This window comes from Diabrotica virgifera, chromosome 8 (assembly GCF_917563875.1).
Source record: "Diabrotica virgifera virgifera chromosome 8, PGI_DIABVI_V3a".
Lineage (NCBI taxonomy): Eukaryota > Metazoa > Arthropoda > Insecta > Coleoptera > Chrysomelidae > Diabrotica > Diabrotica virgifera.
The window spans coordinates 152,808,926-152,831,495 of record NC_065450.1 but is presented as its reverse complement, the minus strand read 5'-3'; the positions used below and the strand labels follow the sequence as shown (position 1 = coordinate 152,831,495).

Below are 22,570 nucleotides of genomic sequence, written 5' to 3'. Positions count from 1 at the left end.
TCAATGTTTTGATAAACCTCCACGATTCTCTACTTCTCCTACCACCTATATATGTTTCCAACTCATTACATTTCTTTCTCAAAAAGTATTGATTTATTTTAATACCTTGATATTACAAATTTTGCTTAAAATTTGTCCCTCTTTCGATTAGTGTGGTTATTTTTAATAAAAAAGTTTTTACCCCCGAGAAGGGGTGGCATCCACCCCCAGGGTAAAAGCCGAAGTTTGCACCAAATCAGTTTTGTTTCTTGAAATATGCTCTAACTAGTCACCAATTTTGGAGATGAAGGTTTAACAAAATAGGAGGTGAAAACCTTTAATGACTGCACTAACTTTCCCCTTTCATCCTTTATTGCTACTTCCTGTATCCACTGAGGTGTCAGCCTGAAAGGGGTCATAATTATCAATATACAATAGACACATTTCACATGCCAAACTCCATATTACTTATGACGATGATTTTTCGGCTCTAGCTCTCCGTCTAAATACGTTTACCAAATTTCGTCAGTCATCCTGTTAAATCTCACAAGGTTCTTGTCATCGATCCGTTTTTGAGTCTCCGCTTTTGAGAGAAATACGCCACTAAAAGCACGTGAATGCTCGTAGTAGCATTTGAGCTCACGGCCGGCAACGTATCGATCAGGAAAATGCAGGATAAAGAAATTTCAGTACAAGGTTATGCCGCTCATATGGAAACCGGCCTTGTTTTTGATACAACAATTAATACAATTAGCCAATTCCGGGATATGCTATTGCTTTATGGGCATGACATAGTGGATGTTCGCATCGAAGATCAGTGTTTCTCTCTACTTCCTAAAGGTGTTTTTGACGGTGTCCATTTAGAAGATATTTACATACGCCGTAATGGAATTGACTCCTTAGAATGTGGTGCATTTGATGGTAGTGATATTAAGAATATTTTCCTTGATGAAAATATGATAGAAAGAATACCGAAGGGTGTTCTAAATGGAGTTGTTCTTGAAAGTATCACACTTGTTAAAAATAAAATCAGTGTTATTGAAGATGGTGCTCTCGAAGATTTTAGTTCAGAAACTATTGACTTCAGTGACAATCATTTGAGAGAAATAAAAGCAGCTATGTTTGAGGGATGCTGTACAAATATCTTAAGGTTAGACTCGAATGAAATAAGTGAAATAGAAGAAAATGCGTTTAAAAACATCCAGACACTTTTTCACATAAGTTTGGAGAAAAATAATATTGAAGATTTTGGTAGGGTATTCAACAATTTTTCCAGTATATTAAGAATAGTTAATATGGAAAGTAACTGCATCAAAGGCCTTTCCGCTGAGTGTTTCGCAGGTTCCGAAATAATATGGATATACCTAGGCAACAACCAGTTAACTGAAATAAAAAAAGATGTGTTTAATGGACTACACTTTGAAGCTATATCTCTGGAAAATAATCAGATATCTAATATTGAAGAAGGCTCGTTTGCAGATTTGCCTTTACAATTTTTACTTTTCTCAGGTAACCAACTAACTTATTTACCAAAGCATATATTAGCTGGAGTAACTTCAGAGCTTTATAAACTAGACTTCTCGGACAATCAAATATCAGAAATTGATGCTAGAGCATTTCAAGGTTTAGTAATAAACCATCTGTATTTAAATAAGAACAAATTAACATCTATCAAAAAAGGAATGTTTGCTGGTGAGACTGTTGAAGTGTTGGATCTGTCTGATAATGAAATATCTGAAATTGAAGTAGGTGCATTTGATGACATAACTATACTAGTATCTATTAATTTAAGTAACAATAAACTTATGGAAATTACGGAAGGGATGTTTTCCCTTCCCCTAGATAAAATAAATTTTCAAAATAATGCAATAACTTTAATAGATGAAAATGCTTTGGGAGATGTTGTTTTTGAATCACTGCAGTTGGATGGAAATCCGATATTAGGAAATTAAAATTTTTAGAAGATCTTTATTTTCATATTGAAGATTAGGTGCGACACGACAGTACATACAGTTGATGATTTTAATATTTTATTACTTTTATGTACATTTGTTAATAAATTATCTAATTTAATTTTTAAAATGCCCTGTCCATTACAACCTTCACTCCATCCTATTAACCTTTTTGGCATTTTCTTTGGCATTTTAGACTAAAGCATTTTCACAAAAATACATATTATTCCTAAGGAATACCATTCAAACAAAGAGTGCTTCATCAAGTAGGTATACATAGCATAGGTACTATTATTTCTAGATTTATTGGTAAATGGAAGGGGGAAAGGATTATTTAACACGAAGAATGGCCTTTATTCTTACGTATTATTGAAGTTATACTTCTTTACGATGGAGAGTGAAATTTTATAATGCCGGGCACATGCGCACACAGACAGTATGTAGTTCGTTGCTAATCTTTCAAGATATGTATGTATCAGCGCTGTCAGCGCAAATAAGTCATTAAAATGATATAGTAGTGTTTTTAGTAAATGTATTATTTATTATAATTTTTGTGTCTTTGGTTTTTTGTCTTCCTCGGGAATAAGATATTTTATAATAATAGTAAGTATATTTAAAGTATGTTTGTATTCTTCACTTGGTCAAAGCAAAGGGATATAGCTCAGTGGTAGAGCGTGTGATCGGAGATCGAGAGGTCCCGGGTTCAAATCCCAGACGATTCATATTCTTTTTTTTTATTTTTGGTATCGTTTTAATAAAAATTTTTTAAAAGTGGTAGGTAAGAAAGTTAGTCTAATATTTAAATAAAATACAAATAATTTGTTAAGTATATTAATTTCGTTGAAATCATAATAATAGAAGTATAACTTCTTACGTGCGTACAAAATACATACACATTATTTTTTTACGTTGACATAACTGCTAATACACAATACTAATACTTAAATGCTAATACTAAATATTAACAAAATATTAATTATTATTCTATTTTTTTTTTCACATCGCTAAACCATAAATAAACCCGATTCAACAGCTCGCAGGTTTAGGTTTTCTTTGTGTTCCTTTTTCTTTCACTTTAAAAAAAATGTTTTGTTGTTATTGATAGTTTTCGATTTATAGGCGATTTAAAATATACAAAAATTAGAAAATCAGCATTTTCGAGGCTTAAAAACTCATATTTAAATTAGTATTTTTGAGGTTTCCAAGTATTTAAATTGTAGTCCGGTAGTGTCGTCAAATAAGGCCAGTGTCTTAATTAGGCCAATTGCAAATATTTTCTTAAATATAGATATTATATAGGGTGAGGCAGATAACTGGCCTATTAGAAATATTTAGAGAACTAAAGGCAACACAATCATGAAAATTTAAATGAAGGGGTTTTGAAGGGTGATCTATTTAATGAAAATATGTTCATCAATTTGCCACTTCCGGTTATACCGGAAGTTGCTTAAAACTTCGTTTTTTTAAATGGGGCACCCTGTATATTTTTACATTTTTGGATTCTCCTCGATGTCTTCTTTCTTAAAATATGCCGCTTTGTAATTTTATACAGGGTGGTTTAAAAGCAAATTACGCTTTTTTATTAATTTCCTATAGAACACACCCTGTAGAATTGTAGTAGTTGGATATCAAAAACTCTACTTATGTTAAAATGATTTTTAATATAGTCTACTATTATTAACAATTATTAATATAGCAAAATATTAAAATTTAGTATACAGGGTTGGTCGAAACTCGGAATGAGGATTTTCTGAATTGTCTTAAATGGAACACCCTGTATTTTAGTATTGCAATGAAAATACATTTTATGGTACTTTTTTATTTCTTAAGCATTCCCTATACCTAAATGCTTTAATTTGTGCTTAATTGTTAATCGCGCCAAGAATGTTAACTACGTAGGTATTTTCATAGCTCAACCATTATTGGCAATTTTAAAGATCAGTCTAGATTAATATGTATTTATTTCTGAAAAAAATATTTATGATTGAATATTTTCACGGCCAACCTAATAAAATTTCACGTATTTTTTGTTGAAATTAATGTTTGGCTAGAATCACCAATAACTCACAAATTAAAGTAGTTAGGTATAGGGAATGCTTAAGAAATAAAAAAGTAGCATAAAATATTATTTCATTACAATAATAAAATATAGGTTGTTCCATTTAAGAAAACTCAGAAAATACTCTTTCCGAGTTTCGACCAACCCTGTATAGTACAATTCAACATTTAACTATACTAACAATTTTTAACAATAGTAGACTATATTAAAAATCATTTGAACATTAATAAAGTTTTTGATGTCAAACTACTACAATTCTACAAGGTGTGAATGTTGCTAGGAAATTAAGAAAAAAGACGTAATTATCTTTTATACTACCCTGTATAACATTACAAAGCCTCATATTTTAAGAAAGAAGACATCCAGGAGAATCCAAAAATGTAAAAATATACAGGGTGTCCCATTTAAAAAAACAAAGTTATAAGCCACTTAGGTATAACCGGAAGTAGTAAATCGATGAAAATATTTTCGTTAAAGAGATCACGCTTCAAAACCCCTTCATTCCAATTTTCATGATTCTGTTTCCTTTAGTTCACGAGATATTTATAATAGGACTTTTATCTGCCTCACCCTGTATATTAGAGGTCACCGTAAATATCTTTCTCAGTCGAAATCGTCTACGCCATTCAGTCGGTAGTATCACATAGCAGCGCCAAGTAGACTAGATAAGTGTTTGTTACGGTGCGGAAGTTCGTTTATAAATTTTAGGTAAGTTATAAAATTACTAAAATGGTACTTAATGAATATAAGCCAATTATTTTTTCTTTGTAAAGCGATAGTAAATTAATACTTTTTAAGGAACTCGAGCTGTTTTTGCTCTATATTGCTTTTTATTATTTTTTTATGTTAAATATTAAAAAAGTAGACAGTGTCCTAATAAAGCCAATTGTCCTAGATGCGTGTAAATGTGCGATATGTGTGCTTAATGTATTGACAAATTTTTGTTTTTAGTATAAATAAAAGTTTTTTTTTCACTAAATTTTGTATTTGTTCTTTAATTCTTAGGTTTAAAATTTATTATCCACCTCAATTTGCGTAAAAATGAAACTGGCCTTATTAAGCTACCAGTTCCTAATAAGGCCAAATATTAAAGATTTATTCAATGTTAAAATTTTATATTTCTTTATTTATTTAGTAAGTATTTTATCCTGAAATTCGATAGCTAAAATGTTAGGCAATACGTATACAAGAGTTTTCCCCCATATTCTTCCTGAATAAAATATTACAGATATTTAAACCTTAAGGTGGCCTTAATTGGCGACCTTACCTAACTACAATTTAAATACTTGGAAACCTCAAAAATACTAATTTAAATATGAGTGTTTACCTCAAATTGCGTAAAAATGAAACTGGCCTCATTAAGCTACCAGTTCCTAATAAGGCCAAATATTCCAGATTTATTCGATGTTAAAATTTTATATTTCTTTATTTATTTAGTAAGTATTTTATCCTGAAATTAAATAGCTAAAATGTTAGGCAATACGTATGCAAGAGTTTTCCCCCATATTCTTCCTGAATAAAATATTACAGATATTTAAACCTTAAGGTGACCTTAATTGGCGACCTTACCTAACTACAATTTAAATACTTGGAAACCTCAAAAATACTAATTTAAATATGAGTTTTTACCTCAATTTGCGTAAAAATGAAACTGGCCTTATTAAGCTACCAGTTCCTAATAAGGCCAAATATTCCAGATTTATTCAATGTTAAAATTTTATATTTCTTTATTTATTTAGTAAGTATTTTATCCTGAAATTCAATAGCTAAAATGTTAGGCAATACGTATGCAAGAGTTTTCCCCCATATTCTTCCTGAATAAAATATTACAGATATTTAAACCTTAAGGTGACCTTAATTGGCGACCTTACCTAACTACAATTTAAATACTTGGAAACCTCAAAAATACTAATTTAAATATGAGTTTTTAAGCCTCGAAAATGCTGATTTTCTAATTTTTGTATATTTTACATATTTTAAACATTCATTTTCAAGATTCTGGAGAGTGATCGGGTCTAACTTCAATTTACGCCGTTGTTATTTAATTGTTAATTATGCGTGTCGATCCGATTTTTTTGCCGGAGCGGCGCGCTCTTTTTCAACAATCTCCTATTTTCCTCCGAAAAATATTTTTTTCAGATTCTTTGGGGCATTTTAAATAAAATAGGTTTCTTGTCATTTTTGTCAATAGTTAATAGTTTTAACTCTCTTATAACTTTAAAACTATTAACTTTTGAGAAAAATGACAAGAAACTTATTTTATTTAGAATATTCTAAAGAATCTAAAAAAATATATTTCAGAAGAAAATAGGAGATTGTTGAAATAGAGCGCTCGGCACCGGCCAAAAATCGGATGGACACGCATATTTAACAATTAAAAAACAACGGTCTAAATCAGCGTTTCCCAAACTTATTTTTCCGTGGTCCAGTTATTATTGTGCTTATCCTTCGTGACCCACGTCTTAAGTGTAGTTTGAAGCTATCAATCAGATTAAATTAATATTTCTTCAGCCGTTCGTTGTTCTTGTTGACAGAGATCCACAAAATAGAAATTCTTCGTGAATAGTATTGTCAAAATCGTATCTTACAAAACACATTAGATTAGCATTATCTGATATGTCTGTACTTTCATACTGTTTCAACTTGCAAGGAATCACTCTTTTAAGTGACCTACAATAGTTTCTCATACTATCTGGCATCTCCACAATCCTACGCTTCACTGTGATATTTTATAGAGCCAGCGAATTCACCTGCTTTTCCCGCTTTTTATCACATATCCGAGATGCTATTTTGATTGCTCGAACTATCAATTTCTCGGCAATTGTGTGAGAATAACCGGTTTCAGCAATTAATTTTGTTATTTCATAAGAAGCCATTACAATGTTTTCAGATTGAGCGTTCTGAGAAAAATTCAAAGGCACAGTCTTCTTGTAAACGACGAGGCGAAGCGACCCGGCATTTTGCTTTCGTGGCCCGGTACCGGGTCGCGACCCACCATTTGGGAAACGCTGGTCTAAATAATTAAGGTTAGATCCGATCACTCTTCAGAATCTTGAAACTGAATGTGTAAACTTCAATTTTCTATTAGACCAGGGTGGATATATTTTATTGACCAGGAGGTGGATGTGAGAGGTGGCATTCGGATTTTTGCAGATAAAGTTAGGTGACAACTGCAATAATTATAATTGACTTATGCTCCTTCTCAAATATGCCAGGAACATTAATAAAAAATTAAAATATTTAAAAATTTCGAAAAAAATCGATTTTTTTCTACTTTCTTTGCTTATAACTTTAAAACGATTCATTTTGGAACAAATTCGTAGTGAAATAAAATAAAAATAATTGAAAATCAATGGAAAAATCACAGTAGCTGGCTGTATACCATAATTAAAAATCATACAGAACAAGTAAAAACATCGTTTGTACAATGGTATAAAAAGTTTATTGAAAAACTATTAAAAACTCCAGAAACCAGGTTCTGGCTTTTGCGGACGATATAGTGCTAATGGCAAGAACGGAAAGGGAACTGCTGAGGATTTTCAAACTCTTTGAAGTAAAGGCTAAGCAGTATGGACTGAGAATTATTGAGCAAAAAAACAAAGTATATGGAAATGGGACAGACGTCAAATGAAGACACACAACTGAAAACTACCACAAACAATGAGAATAAAGAGTATTGCTTCAAAAAGGTGACGGAGTTTGAGTATCTAGGAGTAACGCTAACAAGTAAAGGGGAAGAAAGCCAGGAAATCGAAAAAAGAATCTCGAGAGGAAGAAAGACAGTCGGAGCCCTACGCCCTACACAAACTACTAAGAGCCAAAAACATCTCCAGAGAGGCAAAATTAAGACTTTATCGAACAGTGATCCAGCCCACAGTTCTTTACGGGAGCGAAACATGGGTCATGAACAAAAACCAAGAAAATATGCTGAACATCTGGGAGCGGAGTGTCCTAAGGAAGATATTCGGGGGAGTAAAAAACGATGAAGAAATTTGGAGGAGACGAACAAATGCAGAGATCAGAGAGCTGTACCGGAAACCAGAAATAAGCCAGATGGTCAGAACAAAGAGACTAAGTTGGTTAGGTCATCTTGCGAGGATGGCTGACGGAAGGTGGGCAAAGGACTCGCTGCTGAGAGGGGAAGGAAAGAGGAGAAGAGGACGACCCAGGAAAAAGTGGCTAGAAGCATGTAAGGAAGACCTGCAAACAATCGGGATATCAAATTGGAGAACTGCGGCCATGGACAGGAGAAAATGGAGAAAAACCGTGGAGAAATTCCAAGCCATGGGCCTTTAAGGCCTGTTGAGCTATATTATATATATATATATATATATATATATATATATATATATATATATATATATATATATATATATATATATATATATATATATATATATATTTACTCCCAGCGTATGAAGTGAGCCACATATCAAAAGAAACTGCGGTTGAAGTGAGGTCCTGTACAAAGTGAGGTCCAGTATACGGACCTCACTTAGTCAATCAATGTAAGACTTTTTCGTAGACATGTACTGATAGCAAACACTGTTTTTTTACAAAAAAAAGTGGGACCTCACTTTGTATGGTCCACATCAATTTTTAGTTCAGAGATTTTCCGCATAGAGGCGCTGACTTTGGCGTATATTTTCTAACCATGTATATTCTATGCCCTGTTGAATAACTTACGATACACATAGTGAGGACCATACAACTGGCAACATCTGTTCAACCAATCTTTAAAACAGTGGATCGTCAATCGTCGCATAAATTCAAACAGTACAAAAATGTTTAATACTTTAATCCTTTTTGAGAGCCTAGGCGCAAAATTTCGGTCGAGTTCTTTTTAAACGCATTTATTTTTTTCGAATCCTGAGATAACTAATAGGTATTTTAAAAAAATTTAAACGCAAAATAGAAGACTACATTATTCCCGAGGGCAGAAAGTCCCTTATAATGAACAAAAAGTTTCTTTTGAATGATATATTTAAAATTAAAAATCAGACTATTTTTTTTCACCCCTGTGACTTATTAAAATAAATATTTATAGAAGTTCTCAAGGACTTTCGACCATGGATAATACAGTAATATTTCTTTCTGCGTTTAAATTTTTTAAAAATACTTAAGGTTTTCTCAGTATTCGAAAAAAATTAACGCATTTAAAAATAATTCGAGCGAAATTTTTGCGCATATGCTCTCAGAAAGGCTTAAAATACTATAAATTTTTGTAATCAGTATTTCAATAGTTATTTATGATATAAGTGTTAAAAGTACACGTTTAAGGCACGCATGTGAAAGTTTGCAGAATGAGCGACAGCGTGTTCTGCAATTCACATGAGTGCCTTAAAAATGCACTTTTTAACAAGCATATCATGCAATATTTTTGCTACAAACGTAATTACAGGAGAATATCTACAAAAACTTTTACTTGAACTTGACTGACATTCCATTTTTAAATTTTTTTGACATTATATCAAAATTGCCTATACGATCAATACGAATTGCAGTGCCATAAAAATTTTAAAGCACTAGTGCCTTAAAGCAGCGGCGGATAAAGGGGCGGGCGAGCCGGGCGACCGCCCGGGGCGCCAGAATTTGGGGGCGCCAAATTTTGAGAGACGCTGATATATAAATATAATATTTACCCCCCTCCGTGGCTCAGTGGTAAGAGCGCCTGCCTGTGGATCGAAAAAATCCGAAAGGTTGTGGGTTCGAATCTCACCAGGGTCGGAAATTTTTCATTTATTATAAATTAATAAATGAATATAGTTTCTGTCCTCGTGGGATCGGTTCTCACCGGAGGGACCGCAGACGTTCGGATACAATTAGCGTCTCTTTGCAAAGACAATGACGGCGACATTGCAAAGTAACAAGGCGCTTACTCAACACACACTACTTACACATGACACTAGGTACCCAACTGTTCAAAATTACCGTACCGACCATGCCAATGGCCATTAGTTGTCGAGGCATTAGCTAAACAAAAAAAAATATAATATTTTTTACATTCATTATTTTTTTGGACTTTATAGATTATCTTTGGGCTAAGATTACTCCTAAGACAATTAATATTAAATAATTGTAACAATAAGAAAACTATTTCTAGCTCACAAAAATTCTCTAATAAAAATAATGCAACCTAAAAATTGTTATGGCTTTTAAAGGTCATTTGTCAGGTAACACCTATCACTTTTATGGTATTACAATGTTATACATACATACTTAAAATACACGAAGATCAGATTTACGAAGTATCAACAAATTTATGAATAGTCAGTGATATTATTATACTGCTGCTTGTCATTATAGCCTCAATGGTTAAATAGTTTTGTCTTCCTGTTCTGTAAACTTTGCTTTATCAACATTGTCGTGTGTCCGTGGGTGTGTAATTTGAAATAAAAAAAAAACAAACCAGGTATATCTATATGAATTAGAATTGACAAGTTCTTTTTCATAATATGAATATATAGAAATTTATTTCGAATACTTTGTACGCGTTAAGATGTTTCACTTTTTGCATAAAAACGGCACGAATGACGTATGAAAAAAAGGAATAATAGATTTTTGTATATATCATAAATTGAACAAGTAATTCCAAAATGATTTGTTATTTGAAATATCTCAGTGGCGTACTATGTTTTTCTTTAAAAAAATTCACACCATTTCAACAGTAGATATAAAATTATTAATTTTATGTCAAAAAATGCGCAATAATTACCTCTTAAAACACATCAAATTTCATTTGCATATCTGAACCGGTTTTAGAACAATAAAGAAATCGTCAGTTTGTAAGAAAAATGTCAACACCCCATATCTCGGAAACGAAGTATTTGCTGACATACGCTTATAGAGCAAACTGTCATTATTTTTTCATATAGAATTACCCTTTAAAGTTTGTCGCATTTATTTAGAAACATTCTGTTTTTTCTTGACCACCCTTAATTTCCATAGTTTTTCCTGTATTATTTCACTTGACCGTTATTTTCAGTTCTTTCTGTTTTTCCAGTCCTGCAGGTTTCTTTTCTAATATTGCTTCGTCCATTTTCCTGCATCCTGCAGGATCTCTAAAAGATTTTCGGGGTCTGTCTCTCTTCCTTCTTATATACTCGATAGGTTATAATGTTAATATAATGTTATATGTTACATACATTTATATTGCAATTCAGTTTGCTCAATTTTCCTCCCGAAAAATTCCCCAACCAATTCAACCTATAAAAATTTTCCCATGTGCTTTCAAATTACCCTAAAAATGAGCGAAAGTACCCCAATCTGGCATCTCTGATTCGTCGCTCGTTGTAGACGGCGTCGGTGTATATTGCGTTGTCAATTGGGATATTCCCCAAACTCCCAAAAGTGATGATCCTACCGATCTACCGACATGTCCCTAGGATCTATCGAGTTTAAAAAAATATCCAAATGACATATTTTACTTAAGAGGAAACAGTAGCGATCAACAGGTAGCGAAAACGCGTTCCAAGATTGCGGCTGTAATTTTGAATATTTTTTCGAGATATGTGGCACACGTATTCGTAATATAATAAAGAATGGCGGTACAGAGTCCAATTTAAAAAATATATTAATATGTGGAAATTACTCTGTAATTAAATACAATAGATATTAAAAAACGAGCCTGTACCGCCACTAAGAAGAACAAAAAAATACACTTTCTTCAAATAAACTTTTTTATCCGATGCCTAGATTTTGTGTCATTTTGGAACTACTAAAATTTTTTATTTCATTAGTAGTTCCAAAATGACACAAAATCTAGGCATCTGATAAAAAAGTTTATTTGAAGAAAGTGTATTTTTTTGTTCTTCTTAATGGCGGTACAGACTCATTTTTTTAATATTGTATTTATTTACAGAGTAATTTCCACATATTAATATATTTTTCAAATTGGGCTCTGTACCGCCATTCTTTATTATATTATAAATACGTGTGCCAAATATCTCGAAAAAATATTCAAAATTACAGCCTCAATCTTGGAACGCGTTTTGGCTACCTGTTGATCGCTACTGTATCACCTTAAAAATAAATTCGATAAACCAATTCATCATTTATTGCCATCAAAAAATTTCAGTAGGTAGTATTTTTTAACACGTTTGTATGATACCTTTCATTTCCTAAGAATTATGTAATGTATTATTTTAAAATTACATAATGGAGATTCCTAATCGTATTTCGGTATTCACATTTCATACAAGAGTCTCAAAGTACTCAAGTATAAACAATTTTTAGATGATTTTGGGAATATCGATTTCAAGCAGATCACATACCTTTTTATGTAAATATTCATGTGTTTCATAAAAGCTGATGTGACACTTTCGTCCAGTTCTTTATTAGTAAATAAAAGTTGAATTATGGTTGTTTGGGTTAATAATTACTTCGCATATTATTTATAATACATATTAGTAGGGGAGCAAAGTATGCTAAATGTGCAGTCACTCGAGCGCTTTGGGGACCTATTGGGTTGTGATTATTAGGTTCTAAAACCAAAAAAGTTAAGTAAAATTTTCCATTTTAGTGGGGACTTTCCATATTTTAATTTAATTTTCCATTTCCAACACCCGTTTTCTCCGATTATAGCGCCACCTATCCGTAATTAGAAAAAACGTTTCGAATAAAAGTTGCTTATTTTTACGCAAAGAATCCAAATCTGAAATAAAAAAAAGGAGTTCCTTTTTAAGATTTTAAAGTAACCCCCCCCCCCCCCCACCTCCGTGGGGGTCGTGTTTGGTACCATTCGATAGATTTCAGAAAAAATATTCAGAAATTGTAGTGTATTACCTATAAGCAGTTACCGTTAAGCCGGGTCCAGACTATGTAACAAAAACATGTTAAATAACAAAGTTTTGTAACTTGTTACAAAATTTTAAATAAACAAGTTTTAAAACACAGTGTTGTATAACATTTTTCTGGTTATATAGCATGTTTTATGTTATCCAACAGATGTCGGTAAACATCAAAGAAAGTTATAAAACCGCACCGCGACTGATCTACACCTAAAAACATGTTATTGAAACATTTCTCTGGCATAGTACCTACGCGAGCAGCAACCGTTGGAGTCATATCGCCTTGTTCATTCTGGAGTGATTGTGCTAGATTTTTCTTTGCTCTGTTCACGTAGGGTTATTTACGCGATGAAATTGTCGAAAGAACTGACTACTCATTTAATTGAGCTATTTCGTAAGTAACGAGTATTATGGGATTGCTATGGGATGAGCTACATTTATTGATTTAAAAAACAAATAAAAAACACGATGAATAGACTGAAATAGAAGTGAAAATAGATACAGAAACTGTAGTTAAAACTAATGCACGTACGCCTATAACTCAAGCCAACAAAAGAAAAGCAGTACGCGGAACCTTAACAGCAAATCGGTGCAAATCAACTCTAAATTTGACATAAATACTATTCTCTACAGAGCAGAGTGTTCAGACCTAAAACCTGTAACATTCACTTCATTCGCTACACAGATGCAGACTGCTTCATCAGCTACCCAAACAGGCACTCAATCATACAATATATCTGAGCCTTTCTATTCCGTCCACTACACCTACATCCGCTACTTCTCCAGCTACACCAATTCAAACAGACAGTGACACTCAATCATGAACAGGTGAAGACGATAATACTGAGGAATTAAATTTTACACAAATGTTATACTTCCTCTCTGAAACAATGAGTAAAAAGCTTAAAAAATATACTTTGCTAATAATATAACTGTTAATCTTTCTCTTATTGGAATTGCATCTCGAAATGTCTTTCCTGCCTACTTTATGGCCGATGTCATTTATAAGAAATTCAAAATCAGAACTTTCTATTCTTAAGAAGTTTTTAAAACTGCCATCACATTTAATGTCTCCTGTCGATGGGTCTATGTTATCTCTTTCCAGATCAGCTAAAAGAGCTGTACCACTACCTATATTTTGCTCGAGCTGCTAATGAAGGACACATCCAAAATATTAATTTAACACGCCGGTGTCGCCTCCACAATATTACACAAGCTGCTGTTGCTATGAAGAGATACTCCATACTTATATGACGCAATTCTATATACTACCTAACCTACCAGCTATCCATCTAAAATGCTGCAAAATTTATGCGCATGTTGTTGTTTTGTTTTTTGTTATATAGTCTGGATACTCATGCTATATTATACCAAGTTACATAACAAAGTTGTACAACAAATTTGTTGTACAACTTTGTTATTAGCATGTTTTGTTACATAGTCTAGACCCGGCTTTAGAAGTTCCCCGTTTCAGGAAAAAATATTGTCTTAAGAGCGATAGCCTAGTGACCTAGTGGGTAGACCTCGGATCTCGGATTCGTAAAGCAGAGGTTTCGATTTCAAATCCGGGGTGTGGATCTCCGATTTTTTTATTTATTGTTACTGCATTCATGTCTGTAGACAATGTTTCAATCTATTATGAGCACAATAAAAAAATATAGTAATAAAATAATAAATAAATATTTCAAAAAAAAAACAAGAAAAAAAATACAATCACTGGAAGCGAAACTGAACAATACGGAAGAAATATAACCACTGGATTCGGAACTGGATATGGAACTGGATAATATTAGAAAACTGATATTATAATATGTAAGCAGTACGAGCCTAGTAGGCCCATGGCTTGATGTACTATTCTTTTCCACTCCCTTTTGTCAGTCGCTTTTGTTTCCCAGTTCCTTAAGTTAATTCTTCTCATATCTTCTCTAACTCCATTACTCCATCGTGACCTCGGTCCTCCTCTTCGTCTTTTCCCTGCCAATGCACTAGATAGTACCATTCTGGGAATTCTAGATGGAATCATCCTCTGCACATGGTCCAACCATCTAAGTCTTTGCGCCTTAATTACTGCTAGTATGTTAGGATCTTGATAGAGCTCAGTTAGTTCCTTATTTGTTCTTCTTACCCATTGTCCATTTAAGTTTTTCCCACCGAAGATTTTGCGCAGTATTTTCCTCTCCCAAACTAATAACAACTCTTGATGTTTTTTTGTTGTGACCCATGTTTCAGAAGCATACGTTACTATCGGCCTTATTACGGTCTTGTAAGTTCTTAGTTTTGCTCTTCGTGATATATGTTTACTTCTTAACAACCCATTAAAAGCAAATATAGCGCGGTTGCCCGACATAATTCTCTTTTGTATTTCTTCTTCACAGTTAGGATCTCTTGTGAAGACAGTTCCTAAGTACTCAAATCTCTAAACTTCTTCGAATTTATACTGTGTTCCCTTCGCTGTTGTCATTGTTATGTATTGCCCCCGAACGAATTGCTTATTTATTCATTCCATATACTTTGTTTTTGCTTCATTTATATACAATCCTTTGGTTGCTTCCCCTTTCCTCGAGTCTCATGACTGTTTCTATAAGTTCTATTTTGCTCCTAGCCAAGATTACCAAATAGTCTGCGAATGCCAAGCACTGATGTTTTTTGTGGTAGATCAGACCTGTTCTATTAATGTTTGCTTCCTGTATAACCTTTTCTAGTAATATGCTAAACATTATAGACTAGACGATAATGGATTACCCTGCCGTAGTCATTGTTTGACCTCAAAGCTTTCTGTTATAGTATTGTTTATCTTGACTTTATCATACTGATATATCATACTGATATTGTTTAAAAACACTAATAATATTGATATAAAATGTTAATCAATTTTATTTATTGTTATAAGAATCAAAGGTAAATATGATTAGGCGAATGAAGCCTTAGGTTTCGCAGTCAATATCCCAACCACACACACATGTTGCAATCTATTTCAATACGGTTTATAGTACAAACTATACACTTAGTATTAAAATAGTGGGATATATTTTTTTAGTTGAGGACACTTGGTCACATTGCATTGTTTCAGGATAAGGTGAAATATCTTCAATAAATGGAAAAAAGCATGTATGTTATATATTATAATACTTTCTATACTCTTAATATGTAGTCTCGTATAAATTTGTAGTGACATGATTTTAAGTATAAGAACAAGAAGCTTGCAACAATTTTCAGAGAAAATAGAAAACTAAAACTATTTTAAAATGATTATTCGAAATAAAACATATGATCATATTCACTGTATTTGCCATCTAGTGGAATAACTGTAAAATTAAGTCAGTAAAAAAGGTACATTAAGTTTAATTAAATTAAGTAAATCATCTTGTATACTAAAATTAAGGTTGGAAAATTGTCGTTTCAAAATGAAAATCGACAGGGGCAACAGTACCTATACTAAAATACACTCTGTATAGATAATTATGTCAATGTTAATAATACTGGATAGAGAATTGAATATCCTTTCAAATGAGCTAGCACACTAGCTCAGAACTACAAGTGACTGAAACAACGAAACAATAATAATTCTTACTGTGTTATACAGAAAAAGGCAGTAGAAACGATTAATCTCATATTTATCGACAACACTGTATGGTCCTCACTTGATGAGCTGTAAGGAAATATACACGTAAAGTTGTCCTCACTTTGTGCGCATTACGAAAAAGTATATACAGTCTCACTTTAATAGATGCGTATAATGGCCTCACTTGGGTGGCAATATACTTGAACAATACGGGGCACATATACGTAATCTTTTTTGTGTATACTCGTCATTTTTTAATTGCTATTTACTTGTCAAGGTCACTATGAAGAGTTGAAACGATTATGTCTACGTTTTCTACCGGTCCTCACTAAGTGCGCGTAATGTCAGGACCTCACTTTGATATCTGTGCATAAATATATATATTGATGCACGTTAAGTTGTGACTTCCGGTATACAGAAGAGGCTGTCCGACTTCCACCTTTTCTACTAGGAATTATTTTTTAAAAATTGTGTATTTGGTAAAAGGGGGGCTTATAAAATGGGTCTACCTATTGAGGGGAAAGGATTTACCAAAATAAATTTTGTATATATATACGTATATACCGAAGCGTACAGCATACGTTATGGCTTCCATATATAGGGTAGTTCAAGGCGCGTTGTCACTTCCAGCGGTGTTGTCATATTTTGGAAGTCACAACGACTCGTCTGCTAGATTTACCTCCTATTTTGAGCGTAATGTGTGATCTTTTGAAACTTTTACTGTGAATACAGTTGTCTGTGTTTTAAAGTTGTCTATTTAAATTAAAATATTGATATTCTTTTGATTATACAGGTTTACAAAAAAATACATTTCGGACTATTTGACGAAACCATATGACTAGGGGGGTTTTTGGGGTCGCTGGTTACGAATCCGGGGTTCGCTAACCTCTATCACGTCAGGTAAAGGTTATTTCAAGGACAAATCAAGATAAATCGACAGTCGCTCTGAAAAAGTATATTAGGAGGGTTTTGGGGTCGCTTATAACGAATCCCGGATCCGCTGACCTCTATCACGTGTAGCTGAAGGTCATTTCGAGGTCAAATCAAGATAAATCAACACAATAGCTGTGAAAAAGTATATTAGGATGTTTTTGGGGTCCCTGATCACAAAACTGGGGCCCGTTGAGCTCAACCACGTCAGGTAAAGGCCATTTCAAGGTCAAATCAATTTTGTTAACTCCTCCTGATTTGAACTTGAAATGACCTTTACATGACGTAGTAGAGCTCAACGGACCGCAGTTTTCATGATCAGCGACCCCAAAACTCCCTATACTTTCAGAGCAATTGTGTCAATTTATGTTGATTTGACCTTAAAATGACGTTGAACTAGACGAGATAGAGGTCAGCGGACTCCGGATTCATCTTCAGCGACCCCAAGAACCCCCTAATACACTTTTTCAGAGCGACTGTCGATTTATCTTGATTTGACCTTGAAATGACCTTTACCTGACGCGATAGAGGTGAGCAGACCCCGTATTTGTGATCAGCCACTCCAAAAACCCCCTTGTCATATGGTTTCGTCAAATTGTCCGAAATTTAGTTTTTTTGTAAACCTGTGTTATTTATGATAATATGATTGATATTTATTTTAACAAAAATACTAATATATTATTATTGCTGTAAAATGGATTTATTGGAATTAATTAAAAAAGTGTTAATAGTAAGTCATTTATTTATGAAAATTATATCAAAAATGTTAATAAATAAATTTGAACTTATAGAAAATTTTAATATTTTAGATTTTATTACAGGCACCGTCCTTTTAATTTTTGATGTAGGTACCAATAATAATATGTAATAAAAAATTAAATGGCTAAACCCTCCAGGTGGGGATTACCCGCTAAAAAGCTATCTAGATCCATCTTTTTCGAGCAGATTTTTCCCAATCTGCTACTCGATACTATTGACTATGCTTCTCCATTTCTTTCTATCCTCTTTTGTTTTTCTGCTAGTCTCTAATTCCTGCCCTATATAAATCTTCCTTTAATTCCTGTAACCATTTATTCTAGTTCCTCCGCGTCTCCTTCTAACTCCGGGTCTCCATTGTAAAATTGAGTTTATAGTTGTTGCGCTACCTGCTCTCCATATATGCCCCAACAATCCAACTCTGTGCCCAAATCTGAAAATCTGGAATAATATCTACCCGGGTCGAAACATTTTTTTTTAATATATGAAAATAGTTATTTATGAAACGGAGTGAGTGCTATACATCGCGTAAGTTCGCAAAAAGTACTTCACGCACAATTTCATACAATATTTTATCTACGATAAACAAATAAAAATACTGTAACTCTTCGTCACTGGAATTCATTTCTATTCTACAATTCTTAGAACTGTGACATATAAAAATTCTAATTTCTTTCAAACCACAAAACTGTCAAATTTTTTTTTTGTAATTTATTGCTCATTATGTCATCACCTCTCTTGTGCTCTGCACAAGAGATCTAAGGTTAGAGCTAAGAATAAGGTTGGCTAGGTGCTACGTTTTCTCGACTCTGTTTTACGGAATGGAAGCTTGGACCTTGAATGCGGCATCAATGAAAAAACTGGAATCATTCGAGATGTGGGTATACAGAAGAATTCTAAAAATATCATGGACAGAACACGTCACAAACAAAGAGGTTCTGAGAAAGGTGAATAAAGAAATGGAAGTCTTAAATACAATTAAAACCAGAAAATTGGAATATCTCGGACATATTACACGTGGAGAGAGATACAACTTGCTCCAACTCATTATGCAGGGAAAGATTCAAGGAAAAAGAAGCATAGGGAGACGCAGAATATCGTGGTTGCGCAACCTGAGAGAATGGTACGGATGTACATCAAACGAACTTTTCAGAGCAGCCGTCTCCAAGGTCCGAATAGCTATGATGATTGCCGACCTCCTTCGCGGAGATGGCACTTGAAGAAAAAGAAGATGTCATCACCATGAAACGCGAAAGTTAAGAAAGAATATTTAATTATATGAAAGTGTGTCAAAAACAGTGAGAAAAAGTAAATCCCATTTAAAATACATTGTTACTTCATGCTTACTTTAAAGCACTGCTATCTATAATGACAGTTTTCACAAACTAAAAATTTATATATTATAATATGACATAGAGTAGATAAAAGTCATTTATTAATTATTAATTGATTATAGTCAGAAGAAAATTAGATCATGCACCCCTTGTTTTTTATAATTGTTAACATAATAAATTACATATCCAATAATTATTGTTATCCATTAAATAGATCGATGCAGATCGGCCTTATATCGGATCCTCTTCTATTAGTCCGTTCGCTGACGGTAAAATATTGCAAAACCCATAAATTTTAAAAAACCACTTAAGATTGACATGAAATTTGGCATACACATAGGTAACATATCAAAGAAGAAAATTGATATTGTGCCGATGTTTTCTTTTGCCAAGCAGACATTCCGTTAACATTTTTAGTCACAACACATATGGTGTCACATTTCTTTTAATGACCGACACACAAAATATTTTAATGACGGATCCCACACTAGAACCAGATTTTTATTACCTACTGCTGATAAGGTAAAGAGTTATTAAATATCACTCGTTGTCATCTCTGTGTTAATTTGAAATAATAAAATATAAATATTGTAGTTTTGTATTCTAAAATATTTGGACAAAATATCTATGTATTTTTTTTTTCATTTAGGTACACATCATTTTAAGGGATTGTCCGGAAGAGTACAGGCTCAGTATATCGGCAAATGAATTTTGTTTTAAATACCGTCCGTATAGAGGAGGTGCTCGTTGGGGATAGGCGCAAAATCTTAGTCCAGTGCTAATTAAATGCATTAATTTTTTTCGAATTCTGAGAAAACTAATAAGTATTTTTGAAAAATTTAAACGCAGAATGGAAGCTTACATTATTACCGAGGGCAGAAAGTCCCTGAAAACTTATATAATGTTTATTTTAATAACTTATATACCTAATATATGTTTATTTTAATAAAGATAATGGGATGAAAAAACAAGAGAAAAGTTAGTGTGATTTTTAATTTCGAATATTTCATTCAAAAGAAACTTTTTTTTATTCTAAGGGACTTTCGGTCCCCCGTAATAATGTTATCTTTCATTCTGGGTGTATGTTTTAAAAAATATTTATTAGTTTTCTCAGGATTCGAAAAAAATAAATGTATTTAAATAGCATTGGACAGAGATTTTGCGCCTACTCTCTCTTAAGAGAGAGTTTACTGTATTTTATATTATTACTAGAATTTATTACTTTAAACTTTTTATCGCTCTTGATTCATTTTATCGTGTATTTAATTCCATTCAATTGTAATTGTACATTCAATTTTTTTGTAATTTTTACACGTTTTATTACTTTCGAAATAACAATAACTATAAAATCGATTTTTCAGCCTACTTGGGTCAAAAAAATAAACAATTTTCGGAAATTTCGTTAAATGAGAACATTTACCTACATTTCTTGTATTTAAGCTTTTAATAAGATTTTTAAAAATAATTTAGATTATTTAATAGATACATTCACCGGCACGAAAAACGGGCACCCCAAAAAATGGGTCATTTTTGATGGCTCGTATCTCCTAAATCTATTCTCCGATTTAAGTATTTCTTTAATATGTTATAGCCTTATTCTTTAACTATATCGCTGTAATAATATTGTTTCTAGACAGGTAAATTATCATTGTATACTGGGCGTACCAATCAAACTGGTTTTTTTTTTTCAATTTTCACAACACTCTGTGGAATATTCTAGCCTTTATACAATATTGAAATTAAAACCCAACTATAGCCCCAGGTTTTCTTAATGTTCTGTTTGTTATTCATTCGCTTATGTTGGATAATAAAAAAGTTAGGGACTTTAACAATTAAACATGTTCTTTATCAATACATGGTGTTTCTAAATAAGTGCGACAAACTTTAAGGGGTAATTCTGCATGAAAAAATAATGATCGTTTACTTGATAAAGCTATGTCCGCAAATGCTTGCAAATATAAAATTATTTTGCCAAACGATCATTATTTTTTCATGCAGAAATTACCCCTTAAAATTTGTCGCACTTATATTTAGAAACACCTGTATCGATAAAGAACATGGCTAGTTGTTAAAGTCCTTAACTTTTTTATTATCCAACGTAAGCGAATGAATAAAAAAACAGAATATTAATAAAACCTGGAGCTATAGTTAGGCTTTAATTTAAATATTTTATAAAGGCTAGAATATTCCACAGGGTGTTGTGAAAATTGAGAAAAAAACCCAGTTTGATTGGTACACCCGGTATACAATGAAAATTTACCTGTCTATCAACAATGTTATCATAGCTATATTGTTAAATAATAAGGCTATAACATATTAAAAACATTACTTAAATCGGACCAAAGGTTTGGGAGATACGAGACATCAAAAATTACCCATTTTTTTAGGGTGCCCGTTTTTCGTGCCGGTGAGTGTAGATTAAATTAGAAGTTCATTGTAAAAAAGGAAGTAAACAAAAACACGAGAAAAATGAATTTATATAAGTAAATAGGTAAGTAAATATTATAGATTGAAATAAGTACAGAAAATATATAATTATAGAGATATATAATCACTTATTGTACCTTCATTTAAGGCTAACTTTAAAAGTAAAGCAGATCTGCTATTATTCATGTTTAAAAACAAAAGGCACACAAAACACTAAGTACGATTAGGACCGCGAATCTACAACAGATAAATGTCTGGAAACCGTTACACAGGGTTGCCAAAAAACGGAAGTCACACCGAGCGGTGTGGTATACGGAAGACGCTACGCGTTGTGTACATAACCTGTATAGTAGCACGGGAGCGACACTAGCGCTGGTGATATACCGTCGAACTAAAATCTGATCTTATGAGTATGTTAGATACGATATGACTTCCAGCGAAATTTTTAATATAAGCCTTCTGATACCATCTAGTAGCCCAATTCGTAAAAATATAGGCAAAACGTTGTGACTTCCGAAATCGGAAGTCATAACGGTATATATGAAGTAACAACGTATTACGAGAATCTACTTTGGAAGTCACATGGATACATGTATCAATATATATATATATATATATATATATATATATATATATATTGTTATATTTCTATTTGATATGAAAATTAAAATTTGATAATTATAGACAAAATTCAATTTAATATAAAATATTTTCAATTTTCTCAACCACGGGCATATAAATTTAGAACAACCTGTATACAACAAATTGTTATATTTAATTTT

General features: G+C 32.6%; 1 protein-coding gene across 1 annotated transcript; it reads left to right on the top strand.

Annotated features, from left to right (window-relative positions):
- The first annotated feature begins 605 nt into the window (after positions 1 to 605).
- LOC126889694 (P-granule-associated novel protein 1-like) lies at positions 606 to 2,061 on the top strand. Its single transcript, XM_050658220.1, has one exon. The coding sequence runs from the start codon at positions 648 to 650 to the stop codon at positions 1,929 to 1,931; it is 1,284 nt and encodes a 427-aa protein (XP_050514177.1). The 5' UTR covers positions 606 to 647; the 3' UTR covers positions 1,932 to 2,061.
- The last annotated feature ends 20,509 nt before the right edge of the window (positions 2,062 to 22,570 follow it).